A 24,031-nucleotide genomic window follows, 5' to 3' on the forward strand; every position below is an offset into this window, starting at 1 on the left:
GTTATTACAAATTGAGTCTTTATTCGGTTGACAATGACTTTGTGCTTTTTTATGAGAGTTTGCTGTAAACATAATTGGTTTGCGTGGCTTTTGATTAAAAACCATTTCATATGGTGACATTCCTAGAGTTGTCGTGATTTGTGAATTATATGCTAAGGGAAATAGTTTTACATCTGCTGACCATTCGGTGTATCTTGTATCATTTCCATTGATGATACATCTAAGATATTCTTGTAGTGAACGGTTCATACCTTCGACTAAGCCGTTTGTCCAAGGTGCATGAGATGTACGTGGTTTGTGTTTTATGTTATATAAATGACATAGTGTGATGATTTCATTATTTATGAATTCTGTACCGTTGTCTGTAACTAAAATTTCGGGTAGTCCGAACTTGGCTATCCAGTGTTCAGAAAGTGTTGTGTAAGCGTAATAAGCGTTACAATGTGGTACTGGGTTAAAGGCTACATAATGTGTAAATGCGTCAACAATTACCATAATGTAGGAGTTTCCTTCGGATGATGGTGAAATTGGTCCTTTTGTATCAAATGAAATACGGTGGTTAAAGTACAAACTTTGTCCTTTAAAATATCGTTTTTGTGCTATTTGTTTTTGATTTGGATAAGGTTTATTTAGCTGACATACTATACAATCATTGCATAGTACTTTTATCCAAATTGGTGCATTTGGGAAATAAAAATGTTGTATGAAATTTGAATATGTTTTCTCTGATCCAGAGTGTCCTTTAATGTTTTGTGTATGTGAAATATTAAAAGCTATGAGAATCATACTTAAAGGGAGACAGGGAACTGTTGATTCGTTTAATTGGTATTCTAGAAGGTCTGTGTTTTCATTAATTGTTGTATTATTAAATTTTCGAAAATATCGGAGGAGTGTTTTATTTCCTAAAATTGTGGTATCTGCTTTTACGGGTTTAGTTTTATATTTGTGCCATGATTTTAGTTGTCTAATTACTGGGTCAAGATTTTGATATTGTTTCAAGGTATTAATTGTAATTTTATCTGCAGGGGGAGAAAAATGTTTTCAATTTCTAATTTAGATAAAGGGATTGTATCAAGTGGGTCATGGAGATCAAAAACTTGATTTATTGTGTATTTTGAATCGTTTGTTTGTGGTCCTGATATATTTATTTTATCAGTTAGATTTTCTTTTTCAATCAACGGGAAAAGGTCTTTTTTATGCGAGTGTTGTTTTACTCTTTTTTGTTGGGTGTTATTTTTTATCCATTGTGAGTATGGAATTGGTTTGAAAGTTGATGTTCCAAGTAGATCAACTTCGTAGTGGTTATTTTGGCAATCAAATAAAGTGGGAAGTGTTGTAGCTTATTTATCTGTGATTGTTCAACGTCAGTTTTTACTGCATATTTGCATTCTAGTCGGGGTGATGTTGCGTTTTCTGCAAGGTAAAATTTTATATTTTTGGGTATTTCAACTGTAGTTTTACGTGTAAGTAATTCAGGTGGTGTATTTCGACTTAATGTGTCTGGTAATGCAAGATTTTTTCCTGCTGTCCAAACTATATGTAAGTTTGGAAATTTCATTAGAATTAATTGAAATCTGTAAACTCGGTGATTTGGGTTGGACTTTTGTGTAAAGAGAAAAATGATTGGTTTGTGATCTGTGAATAGAACTGTTGGATGTTTTGATCCAAGTATCAGAAATTCATATTTTGTAAGTGTATAAATTATAGCTGTACATTCTCTCATTAGAGTTGAGAGTCGTAGCTCTGCTTGAGTGAATAATCGAGAATTTGCTGATATAAGGTTCATTTTGTTTGTACCATTGTGTGATTGTAATAATGCTGCGCCGATGCCAAAATTTGAAGCATCGCACATTGCATAGAATGGTTGATTTGGATCGGGAATTGTATTCGAAATTTGTTCAGTTAAGAGTTTTTTAATTTCTTCAAATCGTATTTGATGTTCTGTATTCCATTCAAAATTATTTTGTTGTCTAAGTATATTATAGAATGGTCTTAAGTATAATCGCATTTTATAGACGTATTTGCTTAAAAAATTTAACATTCCAAGGAATTCTTGGATTTTCTTTTTGTTTGTTGGTGGTTGAAGTTTCTGAATAGCATCAATGCGTGATTTTAATGGAGGGATTGTCTTTCTTTCTATATTGTGTCCTAAAAATTTAACTCGTGTTAAAAAGAAGTGTGATTTATCGGGGGCAGCCTTCAGATTTTCGTTCTGAAGTATTTTGTGATAGTGTTCTAAAACTTTAGACATTTCTTCTTTTGTCTGTGATTGCATAAAAACATCGTCTAAATAGGTGATTGCGTTTTTCTTGAGTATAAGTGGTCTGAAAATTTTGCTCATAAAAGCTGAAAATGCTGCTGGTCCTATGGATATTCCATAGAATAGGCGGTTGAATTCATATTGTTGATTTCCAATAACAAATTGTGTTAAGCGTCGCGATTGTTCATCTAGTGGCATTTGATTGTATGCACTGTTCATATCTGCGGTTGTAAAGTATTTTCCGTTTATTTTTGTTAAAATAACTTGTATTGGTTCAATAGGCCAATTGCATTTTGATTCGTCTATTAGTGAATTAAGATATCTAGCGTCTAGAACTATTTTTAATGATTCTCCTTTTGCTAGGATGATAACAGGGTTGATAAATGTGTTACCTTTTGGTTGTTCTTCTCTGTTTACCGATGAGATAATTTTGTATTGCTCTAAAATATCGAGTAATCTGTTCACTTTATCGTGTAAATGAATTGGTACTTTACTTGCTCTTTGTTTTTTGAAAACTGCGTCAAGTTTTAACGGGAGATGTAGTGATGAGCTGATTTTGCCAACATCAAATTTGGATGTTGCATAGACTGATGAATATTTTATTAGCTGTTTGGCTAACTTATCAATTTCGTCTTGTGTTATTTGTGAATGTTGGAAGTTAAACATTGTTAAAAATTTCTGTTGATCCTCTGTATAGTTATTTATGTTAAATGTAGGTTTGAAATATGGGGTTTTTGTGAAATAATCAGTATTTCTTTTTTCATTACTTATTATATTATTTATGGATAGTTCTTCGTTAAGAATTTTGGATTGACAAATATCTAATAATTGGAGTATATTATTTACGCGGTATGCTTTTTCATACATTGGTGATTTTGTAGCGTTGGTTTCGCAATATCCTAAAAGTCCTAAGGGTAATGTTACTTGATACGGTGTTTTGTTGTATACATGTAACGAAATGATATCTGAATTCGTATTTTTCAAATATTTTATGGATGAAATTGTGATTTTGAAAAACTTATGGATATTCAAAGTCTGACATATAGAGTTGTTGTTTATTTTGATTTTTATCATATTGGTGAACTTGTTTTATTGAAAAATTATATATTTTTCCTGATAGTGGTTTCAGGTGTTTTCGTTGTTGGTTATAAACTGGATAAAATTTTGAAAAGAATGGTGGTTGTTTATTTAATCTTTGAAAAAATGTTAGGGCTGTGTTTTTTGTTTTTGTGTACTTATCTTTGATTAGTATTTTACTATTCAAGATGTTGATTGTTGGTATATATTTAGAGATAAATGGTATTCCAATGATATTGTGCTTAATATCAGTGATATAAAATATTTGTTTAAATGGCTTGTTTAAAATTTTATTTTGTTCCATTGTTCTTGTGGGGAGAAAAAATAATTGAACTTTTCCATAGTTTACCAATGTTGATCCTTGTGCTGTTGCTAGTTTACTGGAGGTTGCAAGAGATGTTAATTTTGGGTGTAATGTTTTGATTTCATTCCATGTGGGAATGTTTATTATGTTTGATTCTGCTCCTGAATCAATTAAAAAATCAATTTCAAGATCTGGTGGTTGAAATTCTTTGTTTCTTGGACTTTCTAAAAGAAATGGTATTGTCCAAATTTTTTCTTTGGGTTGTTCTTTTTGTATATTTTGATAGGTGTGATTTGTATTCAAGCATTTTGTTTTGTCATTTTCATTGGATTTATTTACAGTGTTGATTTCGTTAGTTTCTTGTGCCGTTTGTGTAGTATGGATGGGTTCAATATAATAATTGTGAAGGAGTTCTAATTGATTTTCATATATATGTGATGAAAAAGGTTGTTCATATATAATAGGTTCGTAGTTGTTTTCGACTGCTATCATATTTATGGAGAGAGTGTTTTCTGTATCACTTTCTGTGTCTGATGATCCACAGTTTATTTGATTTAGTTGTAGTTCGTTATTTCCTGTGTCATCAATACCTGGGGGGTCTGATGTTGTTTCTTCATTTGATTGTACTTGATTAATCTGTCTTTGATGTTTGGGTGTACTACTTCTGTGGCGATGTTTAGAATTATTATAATGGTTATTATTTCTATGTGGTGATTGGGAATAATTTCTATAAGGATTATTATAACTTGAATGTCGATTTTGTGAATTGTTTCGTGATCTGTTTTGATAATTATCGTGTGATCTGTGATAGTTTGATCTGCTATATGAGTTATTCCTTGATCGATTGTTCGGGTAATTCTGATTTCGGTTGTTTGAATAACTTCTATTTCGATTATTTGAATAGTTTCTATTTCTATTATATGATGAGTTTCGTGATTGATTGTTTGGATAGTATTTATTCCTTATGTTTGATTGGGAATGAGGTCTAGAAACAAATTGTGTTGTATTTGAATTTGATCTGGAGTAGTTATTTTGACTATTTGGTCGATTGTAATGATTTTGTGAAGAATTTTGTGTATTTCTTCGTTCTGGTGATCTTCCTCTATAACTTGAGTTATATGATGATTGATTTCTCGTGTAATTGGTATTGTTCGGAAGTGGTTTTCCTGAACTGTTGTTGCTGTATACATTTTTGTTTGGTAGATTTTGATCTTTCTTCATGTATTGATAGAATGATTTATTTGGTTCTTTATATTTTTGAGGCTTGTTTTGGTTATCCTGTTGTTTTTGTCTACATTCAGAAATACTATGTCCGTATCGTCGGCAATAATTACACCATTTTTTGAAAGATGGTTTGCCTTTAAAGTTTGGATGTTTTTCATAAATATTCAGTATTTCAGTGATTTTTTCAACGAGGTCTGTATCTGATTCCTGTATGTTGTTGATATTTGTGGTGTTTGTTTCAATTCGATTAACATATTGTAACTTCGATTTTCTGTTTCTTCAAGTTTCATTGTGATTTCCGCTTGCTCTAGTTTGTCTAATAGTTTTCGAAAATCTAGATCGGGCTCTCGAATTGAGGAAGGATGGGATGCTCTCTTTTTTATTGCTATTTTCCTTAATTGAGGTGTTAAGGTCATCATTAAGATTTCTGTCATTTTTGTGTTTTTATAGCCATGTGTATTTAATGAATATGCTTTTCGAACTAGTGTTTCGATACGTACTGCTAATTTTTTGATGGTTTCATTTGGTAATCTGCGAATTTCATTACATAAAACTCTTTGTTGTTGTTTATTTCTCTCGGAGTCAAACATTTTTGAAAATTCTTGTGTAAATCTTTTCCAATTTGATTTTATTTCTATAGGCAATACTGAAAACCATTTTTGGGCTGCGCCATCTAAGGTTGTTTGTATCAACGCTGTGCGTCGATGTATCCAATTTTGATGTAGTGGTGTATTAATTGGTTCAGGTCCTATATTTAAAATTAAATTTGCTGTTACTGCATTTAAATAATCTTCTACAGAATATTCAGGGTCTGTTCCTGTGAATACCATTAATGGTTTGTTTGATGTTATTGATGATCCACCCATAAGGTATGGATTCATTGTCATTTGTAGGGATTCTGCGGCATTTGGCATTTGTGAAAAGTTTGAGAGTTGATTTTTTGTTATTTCGTGTTTTTGAAGGTAATATGGGAGTGGTATTTCATTTTGCATTTGTGTTGGTTGATACGAGTGTGTAATTATTGGGTTTTGTGGCTGAATTGGTTGAAAAGATTGTGTATTAATTGGGTTTTGCATTTGTATTGGTTGTTGATTTTGTGTATCTGTTGGATGTGGAGAAAAAATTCTATGATATGTATGTGGTTTTTGCACTCCTTGTCCACGATATTCTTGAGTATATGGTGCAAATATACCTGGTTGTAAATAATCATCATCAGAGGATGGATAATCCGTATGATGAGGTGCTTGCTTTCTTTTTATTCTTATTTTGTTGAAAGAATGGGTAATTTTCACTACGATCCTGTGGAGGATGTGAATTAATTTGAAAATTTATTGAGTTGGTTGTTGTCATTGGGTTATCCCAATGTCGAGATCTTATCTGATTATTATTATTTTTTCGTGGGGGATAGTTTGTTTTTGATGAATGTGCGTAATTTTAATTGTGTTCCGCAAAAGTGTTTCTTGTGAACGTTCTGCGTGTTTTTGACGGTACTGTCATGGGTCTATATGTTTGATAATCCATTTGTGAATATTTTGGAGCAACCGAAGGTTTAACGGTTGATTGTAAGGTTACTTGTGCTAGTGAAGTGTTTGTATTTCTTGGTGTTGTTAAATTTGGACGTATCGGTGAAATACTTTGTTGTGTAGTTGTTGTTGTTTGGATGCAGTGTGATGGTGTTTGAATATCTTGTTGAGTAAGATTCCTAGTTCCATTAAGGTTTTCATTGTGTATGACGGTCGAATTTAAACTGTTATTTCGCGTATCAGGTAAAAATGTATTGTAGTTTAATGGTGTTGCATCAATGGTTAATGGTATTACTCTTACATAATCTCTTATATAAGATATTGTACTTATTGCTTGACTTGAGATTGATTGTGGGATATCTATAAATGCATAATGAGACCATTCGGGGTCCCAAACGTAGTCTGACTGTTCTGTGATGGCTGTATCATCGTTTGAATTTTGAGGTCTGAAATTTTTTCTTGCTTGCGAAATTAAATCTATATTATGTGTGAAATAATCTATTATAAACCATGCCAAAATTTTTTGTAAGTCATGTTTTGTATGTTGTGAAACTTCATCTTTAGTGAAATTTTCTTTAATTATATGTAGGAAAGTTGAAAATAGTGTGATTTCATGTCGTACCCTTATATGTTTGGATGTCTCTGTCGGTGAGACATTTGGGATTGGGGTTTCGTTTTCTAATTTTGAAATATAACTATATATTATTGCAAAAACTTCATTAGTGAATATGGAGTTTGCTCTTTGTGAGTTATGATATTGTATGCTTTTTATATATTTTAAGAATACTTTTGAAAATTCTAAGTCAAGATCGTCTGTTTGAATTACATATTTGCGGTGATTCGAGTTTGGTGTACTGAATTCTATGGTGTAGATTCCGTATTGTTGTGTTAAATTACATATATCTTTCAGATAATTATCAATAATTTGTCTTTTGATTTTTACATCTGGGAACTCTGCTTTACATGGGCTGAATCCGGGTTCAATCAAATTTAGGAGTAAATTCTTGCAAAGATTGTGTTGTCCTCTATTATCGGGTGCATCTACGAGGAAGGGGTAGATATCGTCGTCATCTGGACTATCTTCACTTGGAGTGTGGGTTTGGCTCATTTTTTCGTTTAATGACTGTTAATAGGTAATTATCGATGTGTCTAATTGGTTGATTCCAATTATACAAGTGTACTGGTTTGTGTTTATATTGTTTTTTTATTCTTCTGTTTCATCTTTTTGATGAACTTGAAGTTGTTTCTGAGTCGGAAAAATATATTTGATCGTGAATGGGGCAATTTTTATCAACAGATTCTTTTAATTTATAAAGTTCGTCTAAATTGTTGGCTTCTGATTCTGAAAATGCGCTTCTATTTTTTGAAAATCTTTTTCGTGTGATTTGTCTTTGTTTGGTTATTATTTTCCTTTTTAGTGTTTGTCGTTTTGTTCTAATATATCCAACTGTTTGTGTATGAGGTGTGATTACAAGGTCGTATTTTTTGTTATCTATTTCACAGTTGTGTAAAACAATTGTTTGTTTATTTCCTAGATTTTTAAATGGCATAAGGTTTAGGATGAGGGATGCAAAAAGTTGTTAGATGATTTCTATTTCTTAGACTGTTAGTCCTTACGATTTTTTGGTTAGCTTAACCTGGGTCTATTTGTTCAGGGTTGGAGAGAAAAGTATATCGATTCCGAAGAATGATTTTTTACTTTCTCGTGGCTAGTATAAGCTAAGGTGTTAACTTACTTAATCTTACTTAGGGGTAGTGATTGTGTTCAAGGGTTGGAGAATAGTAAATCGATCCACAAGGTTCAGGTATAATTAGAACGCTAGTAGTTCGTTAGATACTATTTTAAACTTACTAAGTCTAAGATTTATCCTGGGTCCGGTAAGAGGAGGGTTCAAGTGAAGGATGAATAACCGAAGTTCTTCACTGTTTATCCTAATTTGAATGATTAGTTTTGTTCAAAAATTTCTATTAGTCTTGGGTTTTTTGAAAGGGTTGGATAGTGAATCAACGTTTGAGGTCGTTAGACACTAGCTAAGTGGGTGGGGGAGAACAAAATTGTTCTTTTTGATCCAAGGATAGGCCATGATGATCAAGTTTTAAATTTAATGAAATAGAAAATTAAATTAGATCCAAGGATAGGCCTTGATGATCTGATTTTAAAATTAAGTGAATTTAAGTTTAAAATTGTTTAAATTGTTTAAAAATTTTAGTTTTTTAATGATATAAGTGAGCTTATGATTGCTGTTATGTTTAGGTGATGAAGCTGGGACTACAGATGATATTTATGATTACTAACAATTTATTGTCATGTTACTAATTTTTGTTTTGATTTTCAATAAATATTTTCCAAACATGTTTTATATAATACTGCAGAATTTAGGAAAACGATCTGAGATCTTTTTATCAATCGTTATTGTATATTAATAATTTTGTTTAGCGCCTGAAATGATCATGAAGATTGACTTCAAGATTTTATGTTTGTAAATGAAAATCTACATTCATTGCTAATAAAATTCTAAATATAAAAGTTTGTGTTGGCTTTTGCCGTACTATCATATAACTATATGGTAAGTTTCTACTTTGTCGTATGTCGTCTCTGGTTCGAGGTCTTCTTCCAATTCCGGGTAGTTCTATTATCGTTCGGAATATTGGCTCTGATCTATTGAGTCGTAGAGACATTTCGATTAAATTATCGTCGTATAACATTTTGAAAATGTTTTGTCTAAATTCTAATCTATTTTTGGTTAATTCTAAGCTATTAAGGTCTTGTTCGAGACTTATGGTCGCACCAGATGAGTTAGGACCGAAGTGGTTAACTCATAGAGTAATTTCGGATAGGGTACACCGTCTGCTCGTCACGCTATCTTATTTTCGGCCGGATAGATTCGTGCAACTTCTTAGTCTAATACCGATCCTAATCCTACTCTTATACTATCTAGTCTCAGGTTGTTTAACTAGTCTCTGCTAGGCTCAATAGATCTAGGGTATACTGGTTTATGGCGGCTGCTGAAGTTCTCTTGGAGAGGCAACTAATTTCTAAGTTAAACTCAAATCTCTCTGGTGCTGAAATTACAAGTAATTTCAGCACTTACAAATAAGTGGGTTGTTAGTTAGATGGATCATGATTGGTTAATATTAAATACTTTACAGTGGTAAAATATCTAATTTATCCAATCATAAAATGTAGTTTAGATCAGGTTCCACTAATAAATTTAAGTAGAGACCAGCTTCGACCGTGAAAGAAGCGGGGTTTTTAACACATATGTTAGAATCTATTTCTTACATTCTCTTACGATCTGAAAAAGTGTCATACGCGATTCCTTTTTTTTAAAAAAAATAAAGGTACGACGTTTATCGAGAAAAAACTAATTGTTCCGTGTCTGAAAACATTTATAAGCTAATAGTTTTTGTATACGACTTACTTTTGTTTTTGAGGTTTTGACGTAAAGCTGATGAAATTGAGCTTAGTCTCGCATATTGCGATCTGAATCCGGAGTGCCCAAAAATAGCCGAACGCCAGAACATCAAAGCAGCCACACTTGCAGCCAAACACATGGCAGAGATGACTATCAAGGGAATGTATATCTCCCTGGTAGCGAGCATATCCCATATTTCAGATGAGCGGCCACTGCTCTCACTTTTTGGGGAGTATTCAGACTGCAAGTCTGAAAAAAAACTAATCAAGTCTGAAAAAATCTGCCTTGCTAAATATATTCAAAACGAAATGTTTCGATCAAAATTTACTAAAATTTACTTAAAACAAAAATAGCTAACTTCTCTAATTTGAAAATTATGAATCCGATTTTTTAACTTAATAGTGCAAATCTAATATTTGTAAGTATCTTATATTTTTTTACATGCTGTCTCCATGCACATCTCGGTCTCGTCTGAGAAGTCGTGCATGGCGCCGGGAGCAGAGCAGTCGGGAACACTGTTGCAGGTGTCAGACAGAGGGATACACCTGCGAGACAGGCGACAACTGAACTCACTAACTCCGCATCCCCCTAATCAACAAATTAGATTCACAGAAAAAGGTAAATAACATTTATTTTAAATAGTTTTGAGGGGTGGGACCTATCATTTCGTGTCTAAAGCTACAAACCAGAAAGTTTGCAGCTTCAACATGCAAATCTAACATTTCGTTCATATTATTTCATAGTATTTGGTCTTGTAGAGCATTGCTTGGGCTTAATAGAAATCTACCTACAAGTAATATACTGTTTTTATTGAGAGGAAGAACGAGATGGGGCCACTCTGTGGTTGGAAACAGAAAACGAGTTGGAAACAGAAAGCACTGAACAAATAACCTGATGGCTCGGCTGAGAGTCTGGAGGCAGGTGGCCAATTAACGATTCGCCACTGAAGCTGCAGTCGGGAAGAGGGGACAGTGCTACCTTCTTTCTGATTAGCAGCCCCTGATTGCACAAACCTGCAAAATAATGAAGGCATATTTCGCGCAGTAAGTTTTCGTCAAACTTTTAGTATCGTGCAAAGATTTTAATGCGCACAGCTACCCAAATCCGCTTCTAACATGAAGGTGCAAAAACTCAAAAGGCTTAAATAAGGCTAGACAAAAGAGCGAGAAACTTGAAAAATGTTGATAAGAGATATAAACTGATTAAATGTAGAACGTTTTCGACTTAGATTGCTTTCTGCCGTTATTGAGAAAGTGATGGAAGGTTTAATTGAGGGGATAGGATGGAGCAGATGGATGACCTTATGACGACTGCAGACCACTGTCTGTATATGGGGTGGAAGGTGGACCCACACGCCCTGTAGTGCAACACAGCTGGAGTCACACTCCCATCCAGAATGTCCAACCACCCCACATCACAATTCTCATCTGCACACAACACAATACAAAATACAATATATTTGATGATCAATTGATATAGAGCGGAAATTTTTGTAAAAAGCTATTTTTGAATAAAAGTTGAGACTGCAACGCAAAAAGAAGTCACGTTAGTCTATTTGCGAGCGTTTCACAGCAATCTTTAAGCCTGGAAAGTCCAGTGCTGAGCGCTTCCCTTCTGGGACAACGAAGATCCATAAATTTTGAGAAATGGTCTGAACAAAATAATTCTTCGAAAGTCGGAAAAACAAGACTGCTCATATCAGTGAGAAATCTTGAATGTTCCGACTTCCCTTTCTTAAAAAATTGGATAAACATTAAAAACAAAGAAAAAACATTTTTGAAGTTTTTTAGATTTTCATTTGAAAACCATCCCTCATATGCAAGTACAAAGTGATATATTTTGCATGGTTCCCAAGCTTATCACCCCGTGTTTTGTAACCCCCTTTTTCTTAACCCCTTTTTGTAACCCCCTTTTTCTGGTATACTGGTTAAAACGTTAGTCTCAAAATCTAGAGATCAAAGGATCGAATCCCTGGCGGCATAAAATTTTTTCCAATTTTCCGAAAAAAGAGGCATCAAGTGAAATAGGACTAGCTTTTCAGGCCTCAATTAGTAAACTTAATTGGACTACTGCTGTACTTATTAAAAAGGACTTAATTTGAAACGAATTATCGTCATTAAAATGGGGGTCAAATTGTTGTGGGGTTATCATGTTACGGGCTTATAATATAGGGGATGTAAACATAGGGGGTTAAATATCGTTGGGTTAAAGAGTGGGACACCATTTTGCATATAGCCAAGTAATAAATGATCAAAAAGCATATCCCAATCCAACTTGGAGCAATTTCTAATCTCCGCTAACGCGTTAAGTGCTCGAAATATATCGCGCGCTAATTGTCCCAAATTAGCCACCTTGACAATCTTCAAACCCACATAATTTTACGAAAAATGATTGCAGGTAAAATATCTTATTAAATTTAGGCTCAGGACAACAATAATTTTCAAATAGTATAAAAGTACCGTCAAAAATTGCTAGTTATGTTCTCGAACTTTGTCTGGAGAAAAAACAACCACGCCGATCAGCACAAATATTCCGTCATTTTCTTCGAAAGTCGGATCAACAAGGCATCTCGTATCAATCAAGACTATCAATAAGAAATTGAGACCACTACAAAGCAATAATACTCGTGCAAGGCCCTGAATGGTAGGGTAGGACTACCCTTTAATGTCTGATATAACTTTTGATTAAGTAGAATACAATGTTTTCAGCGTGTTATCAAGAACAACTAGCTTGGCTGAATTCCAAGCGTAGATCTAGAGTTTCTTTGTTTCAACTGTGCATTATATATATTTAGCACACTGTCTAATTAAAACCAATTGACTTTCATCTGAAGTAATAATTCGTTCATACCGATGTGAATAATCTCTGAAGTCATGATCTTTAATCTCTTGATACTAAAAATGGGAAACTAATTCATTCAATTAAATCTTTCGCTGCTATTTCAATTTATGGACCCTAAGAGGTTATGGGCGATTTCGTGAAGAATTGAGACTCTACGCCTGACAGCATCAGAGAGTAAAATTCTACGGTGGTTTGTATGAATAGGATTTCAAGAGAAAGAAAAGAATTGGTTGTATGAATTACAACTTTGAAAATAGAAGTTTTGAAAGAAAAGAGAAGTTTTGAAAGAGAAGTTTTACAATTCGAAATTTGAAGTGACATTTAACCATGGCACGAAGTATTCAAACAAGATTGGAAAAATTGACTTTTTCGGGAAATGAAAATGATTGGGAGTATTTTGCTGAGCAATTTGAAGCTCGTATAGTTCTTTTGAATTTAAAGAAAACGTTGAAGGGAACAGATGTTCCAGGAAGTAGTGAAAATGAGACTAATGTTAATGATAGAAAAGAACAATTGTGGTGTGAATTAATACAATGCCTTGATCGAAAGTCTGTAATGCTAATAAAACGCGATAAACCAGATGGTTCAGCGGCATGGAATCGGCTGCAAAGCTACTTTAAAAGTACGGAACGACCACGTGTTCAAAGAATGTTAAATGAAATTTCTAATTTGAAATTAGAGGCGAGCGAATCGATTAAGGACTACATACTTAGATCGGAAAATTTGCAAATGAATCTACAAGAAGCGGGAGAGGGTATTTCTGAAAAAATGATGATTGCAATGCTTTTAAAAGGACTACCAAAAGAATTTGATAATTTTACAACTGTGGTGAATTTTTCGAAAGATGCAAAAAGCTTGGACGAGATTAAAAGAGATTTGTCAAATTTTGCCGAAACAAGCAAGACTTTTTTGCAGAAAAATTCAACAAATGAAACGTTTTTTAGTAATAAAACTATTAAATGCTACAGTTGCGGAAAGCAAGGTCATAGAAAACAGGATTGCAAGAAAGACATAAAATGCTACAATTGCAATCAAATGGGACATTTTGCTAGAGATTGTAGGAAAAATACCCAAAATAACCATTCAAATAGCAGCCATCAAAAACTGTTTACATCAAAAAATCAACAAAACAAAAGCCATTTTACTTCAGAAAATGAAAACACTGTCGACTTTTTCAGTTTTCATTCTAATGACAATGATTTTGGCGTAAATTCCGACAAATTTTGCTTGATTGATAGCGGTTGCTCTGCGCATATGTTTAAAACACGCGAATTTTTTACGGAACTTGATACGAATATTAATGGAAATGTTGGCTGTGCAAATGGAAGTAATTCAAAAATTGTGGAAAGGGAAAAGTAACGTTTAATGTTCAAACAAGTGATGGTCGATTGATAACTATAGAACTGAAAGATACTCTGTTTGTACCTACGTATACGGCAAATTTAGTTTCTGTATCTAAACTTAACAGAAATAAAGCTGATGTAATGTTTGATGATGTTTGTCCCAGAATAATTTTACCAGATAGTTCTGAAATTTTGCTTCAAAATCAACGAGATCTTTTCAAAATGAAAATTGAACTGGCAAATGAACACTCTGTGGAAAATGTTGCAATGGTTGTTTCGGACATAGAAATTTGGCATAAACGGCTTGGTCATAATAATTTTGATGACATCAAGAAATTAGAAAATCTAACGGAGGGAGTTAAATTTAGCCAAAAGAAACATAATAACTGTGTTGATTGTCAAACTGAAAAAGCTAAGCGGAAAGCGATACCAAAAGTTTGGGGGACTAGAGCTACAGAAAAACTAAAAATTGTTCATACGGATATTTTGGGACCAATTGATACGATATCTGTAGACAATTTTAAGTACGCAATAGGTTTTATTGATTCCTACACAAGATTTTCTGCGGTTTACTTATTGAAAAATAAAAGTGATAGCACTCAGATGCTCAAACAGTTCATAGCGGATTATGGTAAACCAAAAACAATAGCTAGTGATAATCCAAAAGATTTCAAATTTGGAAAGTTTAAACAGTTTTGTCTTGATAATGCCATAAGAACTGAATTTTCTGCGCCTTATACACCAGAGGAAAATGGTAAAATAGAGCGAACTTGGGGTAGTGTAATGGCAATAACTAGATGTCTTTTACAAACTGCCAGCATGGAAAAGAAATTTTGGTCTTTTGCATTGAAAACAGCTTTCTACTTGAAAAACCGAGTTTATCATTCTGCAATTGGGGTAACCCCATACGAAAAATTTTTCCAAAGCAAACCTGATTTGAAACACGTAAAAATTTTTGGTTGTGCTGCATATATGTTTGTCGAAAAAGTAAACATGAAAAAACTTGATTCAAGGGCCGTGAAAGGATTTCTGCTTGGATATAGTCTGAACAGTAAATGTTATATAGTAGGAACTGAGCTTGATGGAAACTTTGAATTTTTGGAGAGTAGAAATGTTACTTTTGATGAAAAAGTTTTTCCTTTCAAAAATGACGATGAAAATGATTCTGGACGGGAATTGGAAATAAGCGTTGAAAACTATTCTGAGATTTCTGAGAAAAATTCTGCGGATAATGTCAATGGCGGAAACCTTGAAAATGATCAATTACGCCGCAGCGAACGGATCAAACAATTAAATGCGCCTGAGATTTCATTTTTTAGAAATGAGACAATTTTTGATGAGTGTTGGCTAGCTGATGCAACTTTTTATGTTGATAATTTGCCAAAAAATGCTAACGATGCACTTTCTGACCCCAATTGGAAAAAAGCAATGCAGGATGAATATAATTCTCTGATCAACAATAATGTCTGGGAATTAGTTCCACAAACGGATCAAACTATTTTGGGGGGAAGGTGGCATTTTACTTTGAAATACAATAATGAGGGGGGAATTTCAAGATACAAGGCAAGATATGTGGCTAAAGGCTACAATCAAATCAAAGGCGTTGATTTCAAGGAAACCTTTTGTCCTACAGTAAAAATGGCAACATTACGACTTATTTTAGCAATTTCAACAGCTAAGGGTTTTGATGTAAGACAATGGGACGTAAAAACAGCCTATCTAAACGCTAATTTGGAAGAGAATGTCTTCCTGCAACAACCTGAAGGTTTTGAGCAGAAAGACAGTGGGGGTAATCAACTTGTTTGTAAGCTAAATAAATCTATTTATGGATTAAAGCAGTCAGGAAGAAATTGGTACTATACCTTACAGATGTTCCTTAAGTCAATAGATTTTACAGCGTCAAAAAATGATCCCTGTCTTTTCATGAGAATTTCAAAAGATGTTTTGGAATACGTATGCATTTGGGTGGATGATATAATTTACGCTTGCAATGATGCTAACAAGTTTATATCATTTGAACAACAAATATCTAGTCAATTCAAAATCAGCGAAACAGCAAAACTTTATTGGTTTTTGGGGATGAAATTCAACTTTAATGGGGATGGGTTAGAAATTTCTCAGGAAGCGTATATTGACAAGCTACTGTCAAAAATTGGTTTGATTGAGTGTAAACCAGTGTCTACACCTGCAGCTGATGGTTTAAAACTTTGTAAACGGCTACCAAATGAGGTGAAATTAGCAAACGACAAAGATTATAGAGGACTTATCGGCAGTCTAAGTTACTTGTCAATTACTACAAGGCCTGATATTTCATTCATCGCTCATTGCTTGAGTAGATATGTGAACGACCCTACTGAAGTACACTGGATTGCTGCAAAACGAGTTCTACGATATTTGAAAGGAACTAGATCGTATAAACTTATCTACAGACGATGTACTGCTACGCCAATCTTGTATGCCTATTCTGATTCTGATTGGGGAGGTGACAGTGACACTAGACGCAGTACTAGTGGATATTGCTTTTTCCTGTTTGAAAACAGCGGTGCAATATCGTGGGCTAGCAAACTCCAAACTACTGTTGCAAAATCTACAGCTGAATCAGAGGCTACAGCTCTTTCGTTAGCCTGTAATGAAGGATTATTCCTGTTGAATTTACTGATCGAAATCAAACTCGATTTAATTGATTTCAAAATGTTTGTGGACAACCAAGCATGTATTTCTCTTGTGAAAAACGACGTTAACAAGGGAGTCGTAAAACATTTTGCTATTCATCTACATTTCATCAGGGACTTAATTCAAAAGAAACAGTTGGATTTGAACTATATTGGGACTGACAATATGGTGGCTGATATTCTCACTAAGAATTTGGGCAAGACAAAGTGCAAACGTTTTGGGCTTCAGATGTTCGCCAATTGAGTGGGGGTTTCAACTGTGCATTATATATATTTAGCACACTGTCTAATTAAAACCAATTGACTTTCATCTGAAGTAATAATTCGTTCATACCGATGTGAATAATCTCTGAAGTCATGATCTTTAATCTCTTGATACTAAAAATGGGAAACTAATTCATTCAATTGAATCTTTCGCTGCTATTTCAATTTATGGACCCTAAGATCAAGAACAACTAGCTTGGCTGAATTCCAAGCGTAGATCTAGAGTTTCTTTGTGAGACATTGAAAAATTTTTGATTTCTTAAATTTAATTCAACCAAAGCACTATAACAAATATTTCGCAAATAACAGGCCAAAAGATCCGCTCTTGGGACTTTTTTTTTGAAAAATTAGTATCTAGATAATAAGAAACGACATAGAGAAGATAGTACTCAAAGAGCTTTTGGGGGCCAGATTTCGAATTAGCAAGGAGGGTGATCCCCTAATTCTGCTACTGCTTGCGAATGTCTGGACATACCAAACTTTGGTAGCTAAAGTCTGGGCATATCAAAACTTTGTCACTAAAGTCTGGACATAAAGTCGCCAAAGTCTAGACGCATACCAAAATTTGTTCGCGAAATTTTAAAAATAAAGACACAGAAGTCTGGTCATACCAAAATTTGGTCGCAAAAGTTAGTAAATAAAGCCCCGAAAGTCTGAACCCACATTCTTAAGACTTTCGTGACTGGCGCGACTCATGTCTCATGTCCAGACTTTCCAGACTTAAGCTCTCGGCACGACTTTGCAATTTGGGTCTAAATTCGGATGCAGCACGACGCACAAAGTCTGGACATGAGTCTGCGACCTTGATCCGGGTCAATTTAATTTCAAACGGTGTTTGAGCTGATTGTATTGCCGCTTACGCAACAAAATAAATCCCACTTTAAAATTAAAAAACTGGCAAACTTATTTTTCGTAGCTCAGGGCTTTGCTACTTTTCAGATAGTATCAAAAAAGTCGATAGAGCCGAAAGTTTTCTGAAGAAAAAAACCTCATCGGTCAGAAATATTCCGTCATTTTCTTCGAAAAGCGGTTAGAACAAAAATAACTGAGATTCATTATTGGACTAAGGAGTAGCACAAACATATTTGGAACCAATTTAATACTATTATTTATAACCAAATTAAATTATTGATAAAACTATCGCTAGAAAATACTTCTTACTAGCCAATCATGATTCATAACTAACACTTACAATAATTTGTAAGGCTGAAACTGTTTATAGTTTCAGCCAGAACAGAATTAATTTAACTTAGCAAGCAGTTGCTCTTCTCCAGAACAGTTCCTGATATCTTCTCTCGCAAATAACAATATACACTAGATCCATTGAGACTGGGATATGTAGGAGTAAGGTTAGGATTGGTATTAGACTAAGAAATTGCACGAATCTATCTGGCCGAAAATAAGATAGCGTGTCGAACAGGCGGTGTACCTTATCTGAGAATACTCTATAAGTGAGCCACCCGGCCTAAACTCATCTGGTTTGACCAAGAGTCTCAAACAAGACCTCAACAATTCTAGATATAGACAACAAACCAAAAGTAGAGATAAGATCTAAGATCCAAACACGTAACGCAAAATCATAAGAAGTATTGAAAAACTACCTCCACGTCTCAATCAGTTTAATCAATACCAACGAGTATTCAAGCTTACATCAGGTCAAAACCCAAACAGCGGATTAAGCTTCTGTGCCGTGAATCGAAAAAGCTGACTGCAAAGGCTTCTTCTCTACAAGGTTATCAATGCAGTACATTTTCTTTCACTAATATGAAATAAATTACTTGGAGCAGTGAAGTTCTTTTCCAAGACGAATATCGTTCAATGATGTATAACTAAAAATATATAATACCAAGAAAAAAGATTTAAGAACTATGAAAACAATTTATAAAATTATGAATAAAATTAATCTACAAACTTTCAAAGTTACTGCAGATTTGAAACAAATTTTAAAAATCAAACAAAAATAAAATTAGTTAGTATAAAAATTTAAACTAGTTTCATCAAAATTATAAAATCTTCATTTCTTCTCAAAGACTCGAAACTTCATCCTTTCAACCGTTGTGCTTCTTTGGTTCTTATCGTAAAATATAACACATAATCTTTCAAAAAACTGATAAAATATTATTTTTTAACTTTAAACAAATTTTTTCTTAAAACCCTAATCTTTTATTAATCTTTACCCTTTAAATTAAATCTTATCTAAGCCTATCTTTGTTGTGAAATACCTTAAATACTCTTTAAGCCAGATCGTTAAGGCTATCCTTGGAACTTTCAATTTTAACTGAATTTTAATTTCAAATCCTTCTAAAATACTTGATCATCAAGGCTTTCATTAGATCAATTAGAAGAATTATGTTCTCCCCAGCTCATAATACCAGTGTCTAACTACCTCAAACGTCGAATCACTATTCAATTCTTACCAACCACCCAAGATTAATAGAAGTTTTTGAATAACTAACTAATTTAATTAAGATAAACAGTGAAGAACTTCGGTTATTCATCCTTCACTTGAGCCCCTTCTCTTAGACCTCTTAGGCTAAAACAAATCTCAAAATTAGTAAGATTTAAAACAGTTTCTAAAAATCTACTTGAGTTCTATTTTTATCTGAACCTTGTGGATTGATTTACTAATCTTCAACCCTGGATCACAAATCACACCCGAAGTAAGACTATGTTTCTTATAGAACTTAACCATTTGAGAAAGTATCCAATCATTCTAGCGAATTGATGTACTCTTTCTATCCAACCTGTCATTACTTGAGAATCTGTCCCCAGGGTTAAGTTACCGTCACAAAAATTATAAGGACTAACACTTTAGGACATAAAGAACCTAACACCTGGCCTGGACTTCGCAACCACCACTGTAACTCTTATGTTAAGAGATACTCTGATCACAAATAAACAATCTTTCTTCAAAAATGTCTATATAAAAAAGAAAAATACGATATTGTAATAACACTACAAAAACAAAAGATAGGATACACGAGATCAAAAAAACAAACAAAAAAGAAGCCAATAATCTTAAAACAAAAACAAAGCATTATTCAAAAATTTTTTAGAACGTGAAACGCAGGTTCGGAATCTGCCTCAACAACGATACAAGAACTTCAAAACCTTCAAGATCTACTCCACGACAAACATGAATCAGAAAAAAAGCCAAAGATTTTTTTTGGAATCTTTTTACAAAAGGTAAACGCAGAACAAAAATATCTTCGCAAACCAGTAAGACAATACAATTGGAATCAACCAATAAGATATATTGAAATTTACACATAAACCGTCATTCCGCACAAAAAAATGATTACATACGATGATAATTTTGACAATGACTGTATGGTTCCCTGTGTTATTCATCCACAAAGCGAACCCGCTAAAGGACTAATACAACTTCGCCACAATCTAATCTTAAATTTGTTTGAAAAAGGAAATTGTCCATGTAACCCAAAACTTCCTGAAGCGAAAATAAAAAGATAAATATTTGACCACTACCTACCAGATATCAGTCAAATCACTTCATATTATGGCATATTTACTATTGAAATTCGTACACTACAGTCATCAAATCAACCATCACACCGATTACAAACGGATGATATAGAATAAGAATTCTCAAACTTTTTTTACAGAAAAAAATCGAAAAATTTTTCTGCAACAAAATTCACACAGAACAAACTCAATTTTCACAAAATTTTCTTTTTTTGCCATTATTTATAGATATGCTTTTATATTAGACAAATGAAACATTTTTTGTATCACCACCACAAACATCTCGACACGCAATAGTAAGACGCAAAATAGTTTTTTTTTCACGACTACTAAACTCCATTCATAAACCTTTCACCAACAGTGAAATATCAAAAATAGTTAAAGGGGATAAGCAAAGAATTATAGCTTGGTTCATTATAATTAGTTCGAACACAATTTAGACCTAACATCAGATACAATAAAAAAGTTCACCGATCTCTAAATAAAAAATTAGTTAGTATAAAAATTTAAACTAGTTTCATCAAAAATATAAAATCTTCATTTCTTCTCAAAGACTCGAAACTTCATCCTTTCAACCGTTGTGCTACTTTGGTTCTTATCGTAAAATATAACACATAATCTTTCAAAAAACTAATAAAATATTATTTTTTAACTTTAAACAAATTTTTTCTTAAAACCCTAATCTTTTATTAATCTTTACCCTTTAAATTAAATCTTATCTAAGCCTATCTTTGTTGTGAAATACCTTAAATCCTCTTTAAGCCAGATCGTTAAGGCTATCCTTGGAACTTTCAATTTTAACTGAATTTTAATTTCAAATCCTTCTAAAATACTTGATCATCAAGGCTTTCATTAGATCAATTAGAAGAATTATGTTCTCCCCAGCTCATAATACAAGTGTCTAACTACCTCAAACGTCGAATCACTATTCAACTCTTACCAACCACCCAAGATTAATAGAAGTTTTTGAATAACTAACTAATTTAATTAAGATAAACAGTGAAGAACTTCGGTTATTCATCCTTCACTTGAGCCCCTTCTCTTAGACCTCTTAGGCTAAAACAAATCTCAAAATTAGTAAGATTTAAAACAGTTTCTAAAAATCTACTTGAGTTTTAATTTTACCTGAACCATGTGGATTGATTTACTAATCTTCAACCCTGGATCACAAATCACACCCGAAGTAAGACTATGTTTCTTATAGAACTTAACCATTTGAGAAAGTATCCAATCATTCTAGCGAATTGATATACTCTTTCTATCCAACCTGTCATTACTCGAGAATCTGTCCCCAGGGTTAAGTTACCGTCACAAAAATTATAAGGACTAACACTTTAGGACATAAAGAACCTAACACCTGGCCTGGACTTCGCAACCACCGCTGTAACTCTTATGTTAAGAGATACTCTGATCACAAATAAACAATCTTTCTTCAAAAATGTCTATATAAAAAAGAAAAATACGATCTTGTAATAACACTACAAAAACAAAAGATAGGATACACGAGATCGAAAAAACAAACAAAAAAGAAGCCAACAATCTTCAATTCAAAAAATTTTTAGAACGTGAAACGCAGGTTCGGAATCTGCCTCAACAACGATACAAGAACTTCAAAACCTTCAAGATCTACTCCACGACAAACATGAATCAGAAAAAAAGCCAAAGATTTTTTTTGGAATCTTTTTACAAAAGGTAAACGCAGAACAAAAATAACTTCGCAAACCAGTAAGACAATACAATTGGAATCAACCAATAAGATATATTGAAATTTACACATAAACCGTCATTCCGCACAAAAAAATGATTACATACGATGATAATTTTGACAATGACTGTATGGTTCCCTGTGTTATTCATCCACAAAGCGAACCCGCTAAAGGACTAATACAACTTCGCCACAATCTAATCTTAAATTAGTTTGAAAAAGGAAATTGTCCATGTAACCCAAAACTTCCTGAAGCGAAAATAAAAAGATAAATATTTGACCACTACCTACCAGGTATCAGTCAAATCACTTCATATTATGGCATATTTACTATTGAAATTCGTACACTACAGTCATCAAATCAACCATCACACCGATTACAAACGGATGATATAGAATTAGAATTCTCAAACTTTTTTTACAGAAAAAAATCGAAAAATTTTTCTGCAACAAATTTCACACAAAACAAACTCAATTTTCACAAAATTTTCTTTTTTTGCCATTATTTATAGATATGTTTTTATATTAGACAAATGAAACATTTTTTGTATCACCACCACAAACATCTCGACACGCAATAGTAAGACGCAAAATAGTTTTTTTTCACGACTACTAAACTCCATTCATAAACCTTTCACCAACAGTGAAATATCAAAAATAGTTAAAGGGGATAAGCAAAGAATTTTAGATTGGTTCATTATAAATAGTTCGAACACAATTTAGACCTAACATCAGATACAATAAAAAATTTCACCGATCTCGTGATGCAATAAAAATTTTCAGCTCATAAACGAACAATGAAACAAAACTAGCAGACAAAACAAATCATCTATGGAACACTGAATGTTCTCATGAATTTTTTTAAATATCCCAAACAATAATGCAAGCGCAGCAATTGCAATTTTTTCCGTACACAGAGATAATTTAAGAATAACTCCACTCACAACTGACACCACACACTTAAATTGAAACGCAATTTTTAATGATGGGACAAGCAAAAATTGTTTAAATTCAACCTTTATGAAAACACAGGAAACCCTTAACGGTACTAGAAGCTTAACACAACAAGATATTCAAACTCCATCATACTTTGTAGACGAAGAAGCAGTTGAATTAATATCTGTAGCAACACAACAAAACAATTTCCCCACTCATCCAACACCTGCAAGACCACATAACCCGAATAATACTCCTTTTCCACTGACAAAATCACAATAAACAGTTAAACCATCAGTTGTACTGATATATTCACATATAGATTGTTAAACAAACACACTTATAACTAAAAAATGAACATCTAATACAGAAAAACACTCAATTGGAAACAGCTTTGCAAAACATAACTATGATTTTTTTTAGCTTAGTAGTATTGGTAATCCGATAGTTAGACCACTCTAACAGCACAAAATTAATTACAAGAACACAATTATACAAAACAGGCGCCGAAACGAATATCTTAATCTATAAATTTCAACGATTAAAGAAAACCTCAGACCGACAGAACTGAAAATTACTCAATTTTTTAACAAAATAAAAACCCAACTAACAAGTAAGTCATAGGAAAACAACCACAAAATTCTGAAGATGAAGAATATTGAAGATTGTTTTCATCAAAATCCACAAAATTGTAATAATCAACAAAAAAAGTCACTAGAATTTTTTAAATCAACCAAATTACATTTTTCAACCAGATTTTTTTGAACCTTACATAAACTTCAACACCCAAGGCAAACGCAACAATAACCTCCTGAACGACAAAACTTTGCCTCACCTAATATTAGCATACAATCGCAAGGCTATGCAAATAAACAAAGTTACCAACACGAATCAATGAGAAACGAAATCTCATTACCATACTCATTACAACAACATGAAATTACAAAAAAATTGTCTTAAAAACATTAAACAAACAGCAATCA

At 33.1% G+C, this 24,031-nt stretch overlaps 1 protein-coding gene across 1 annotated transcript in view; it reads right to left on the bottom strand.

Moving 5' to 3' along the window:
* Positions 1-24,031, bottom strand: part of LOC134840655 (uncharacterized) — a 75,619-nt gene that overhangs the window by 40,511 nt on the left and 11,077 nt on the right. The window contains exons 3-6 of the mRNA XM_063856622.1: positions 11,105-11,231; positions 10,696-10,817; positions 10,246-10,392; positions 9,811-10,053 (exon numbers count right to left, since the gene is read on the bottom strand). Of these exons, the coding sequence (XP_063712692.1) occupies positions 9,811-10,053; positions 10,246-10,392; positions 10,696-10,817; positions 11,105-11,231 (639 nt within the window). The remainder of the gene's footprint in view (positions 1-9,810; positions 10,054-10,245; positions 10,393-10,695; positions 10,818-11,104; positions 11,232-24,031) is intronic.

This window comes from Symsagittifera roscoffensis, chromosome 2, assembly GCF_963678635.1.
Source record: "Symsagittifera roscoffensis chromosome 2, txSymRosc1.1, whole genome shotgun sequence".
NCBI classification, from domain to species: Eukaryota; Metazoa; Xenacoelomorpha; order Acoela; family Convolutidae; genus Symsagittifera; species Symsagittifera roscoffensis.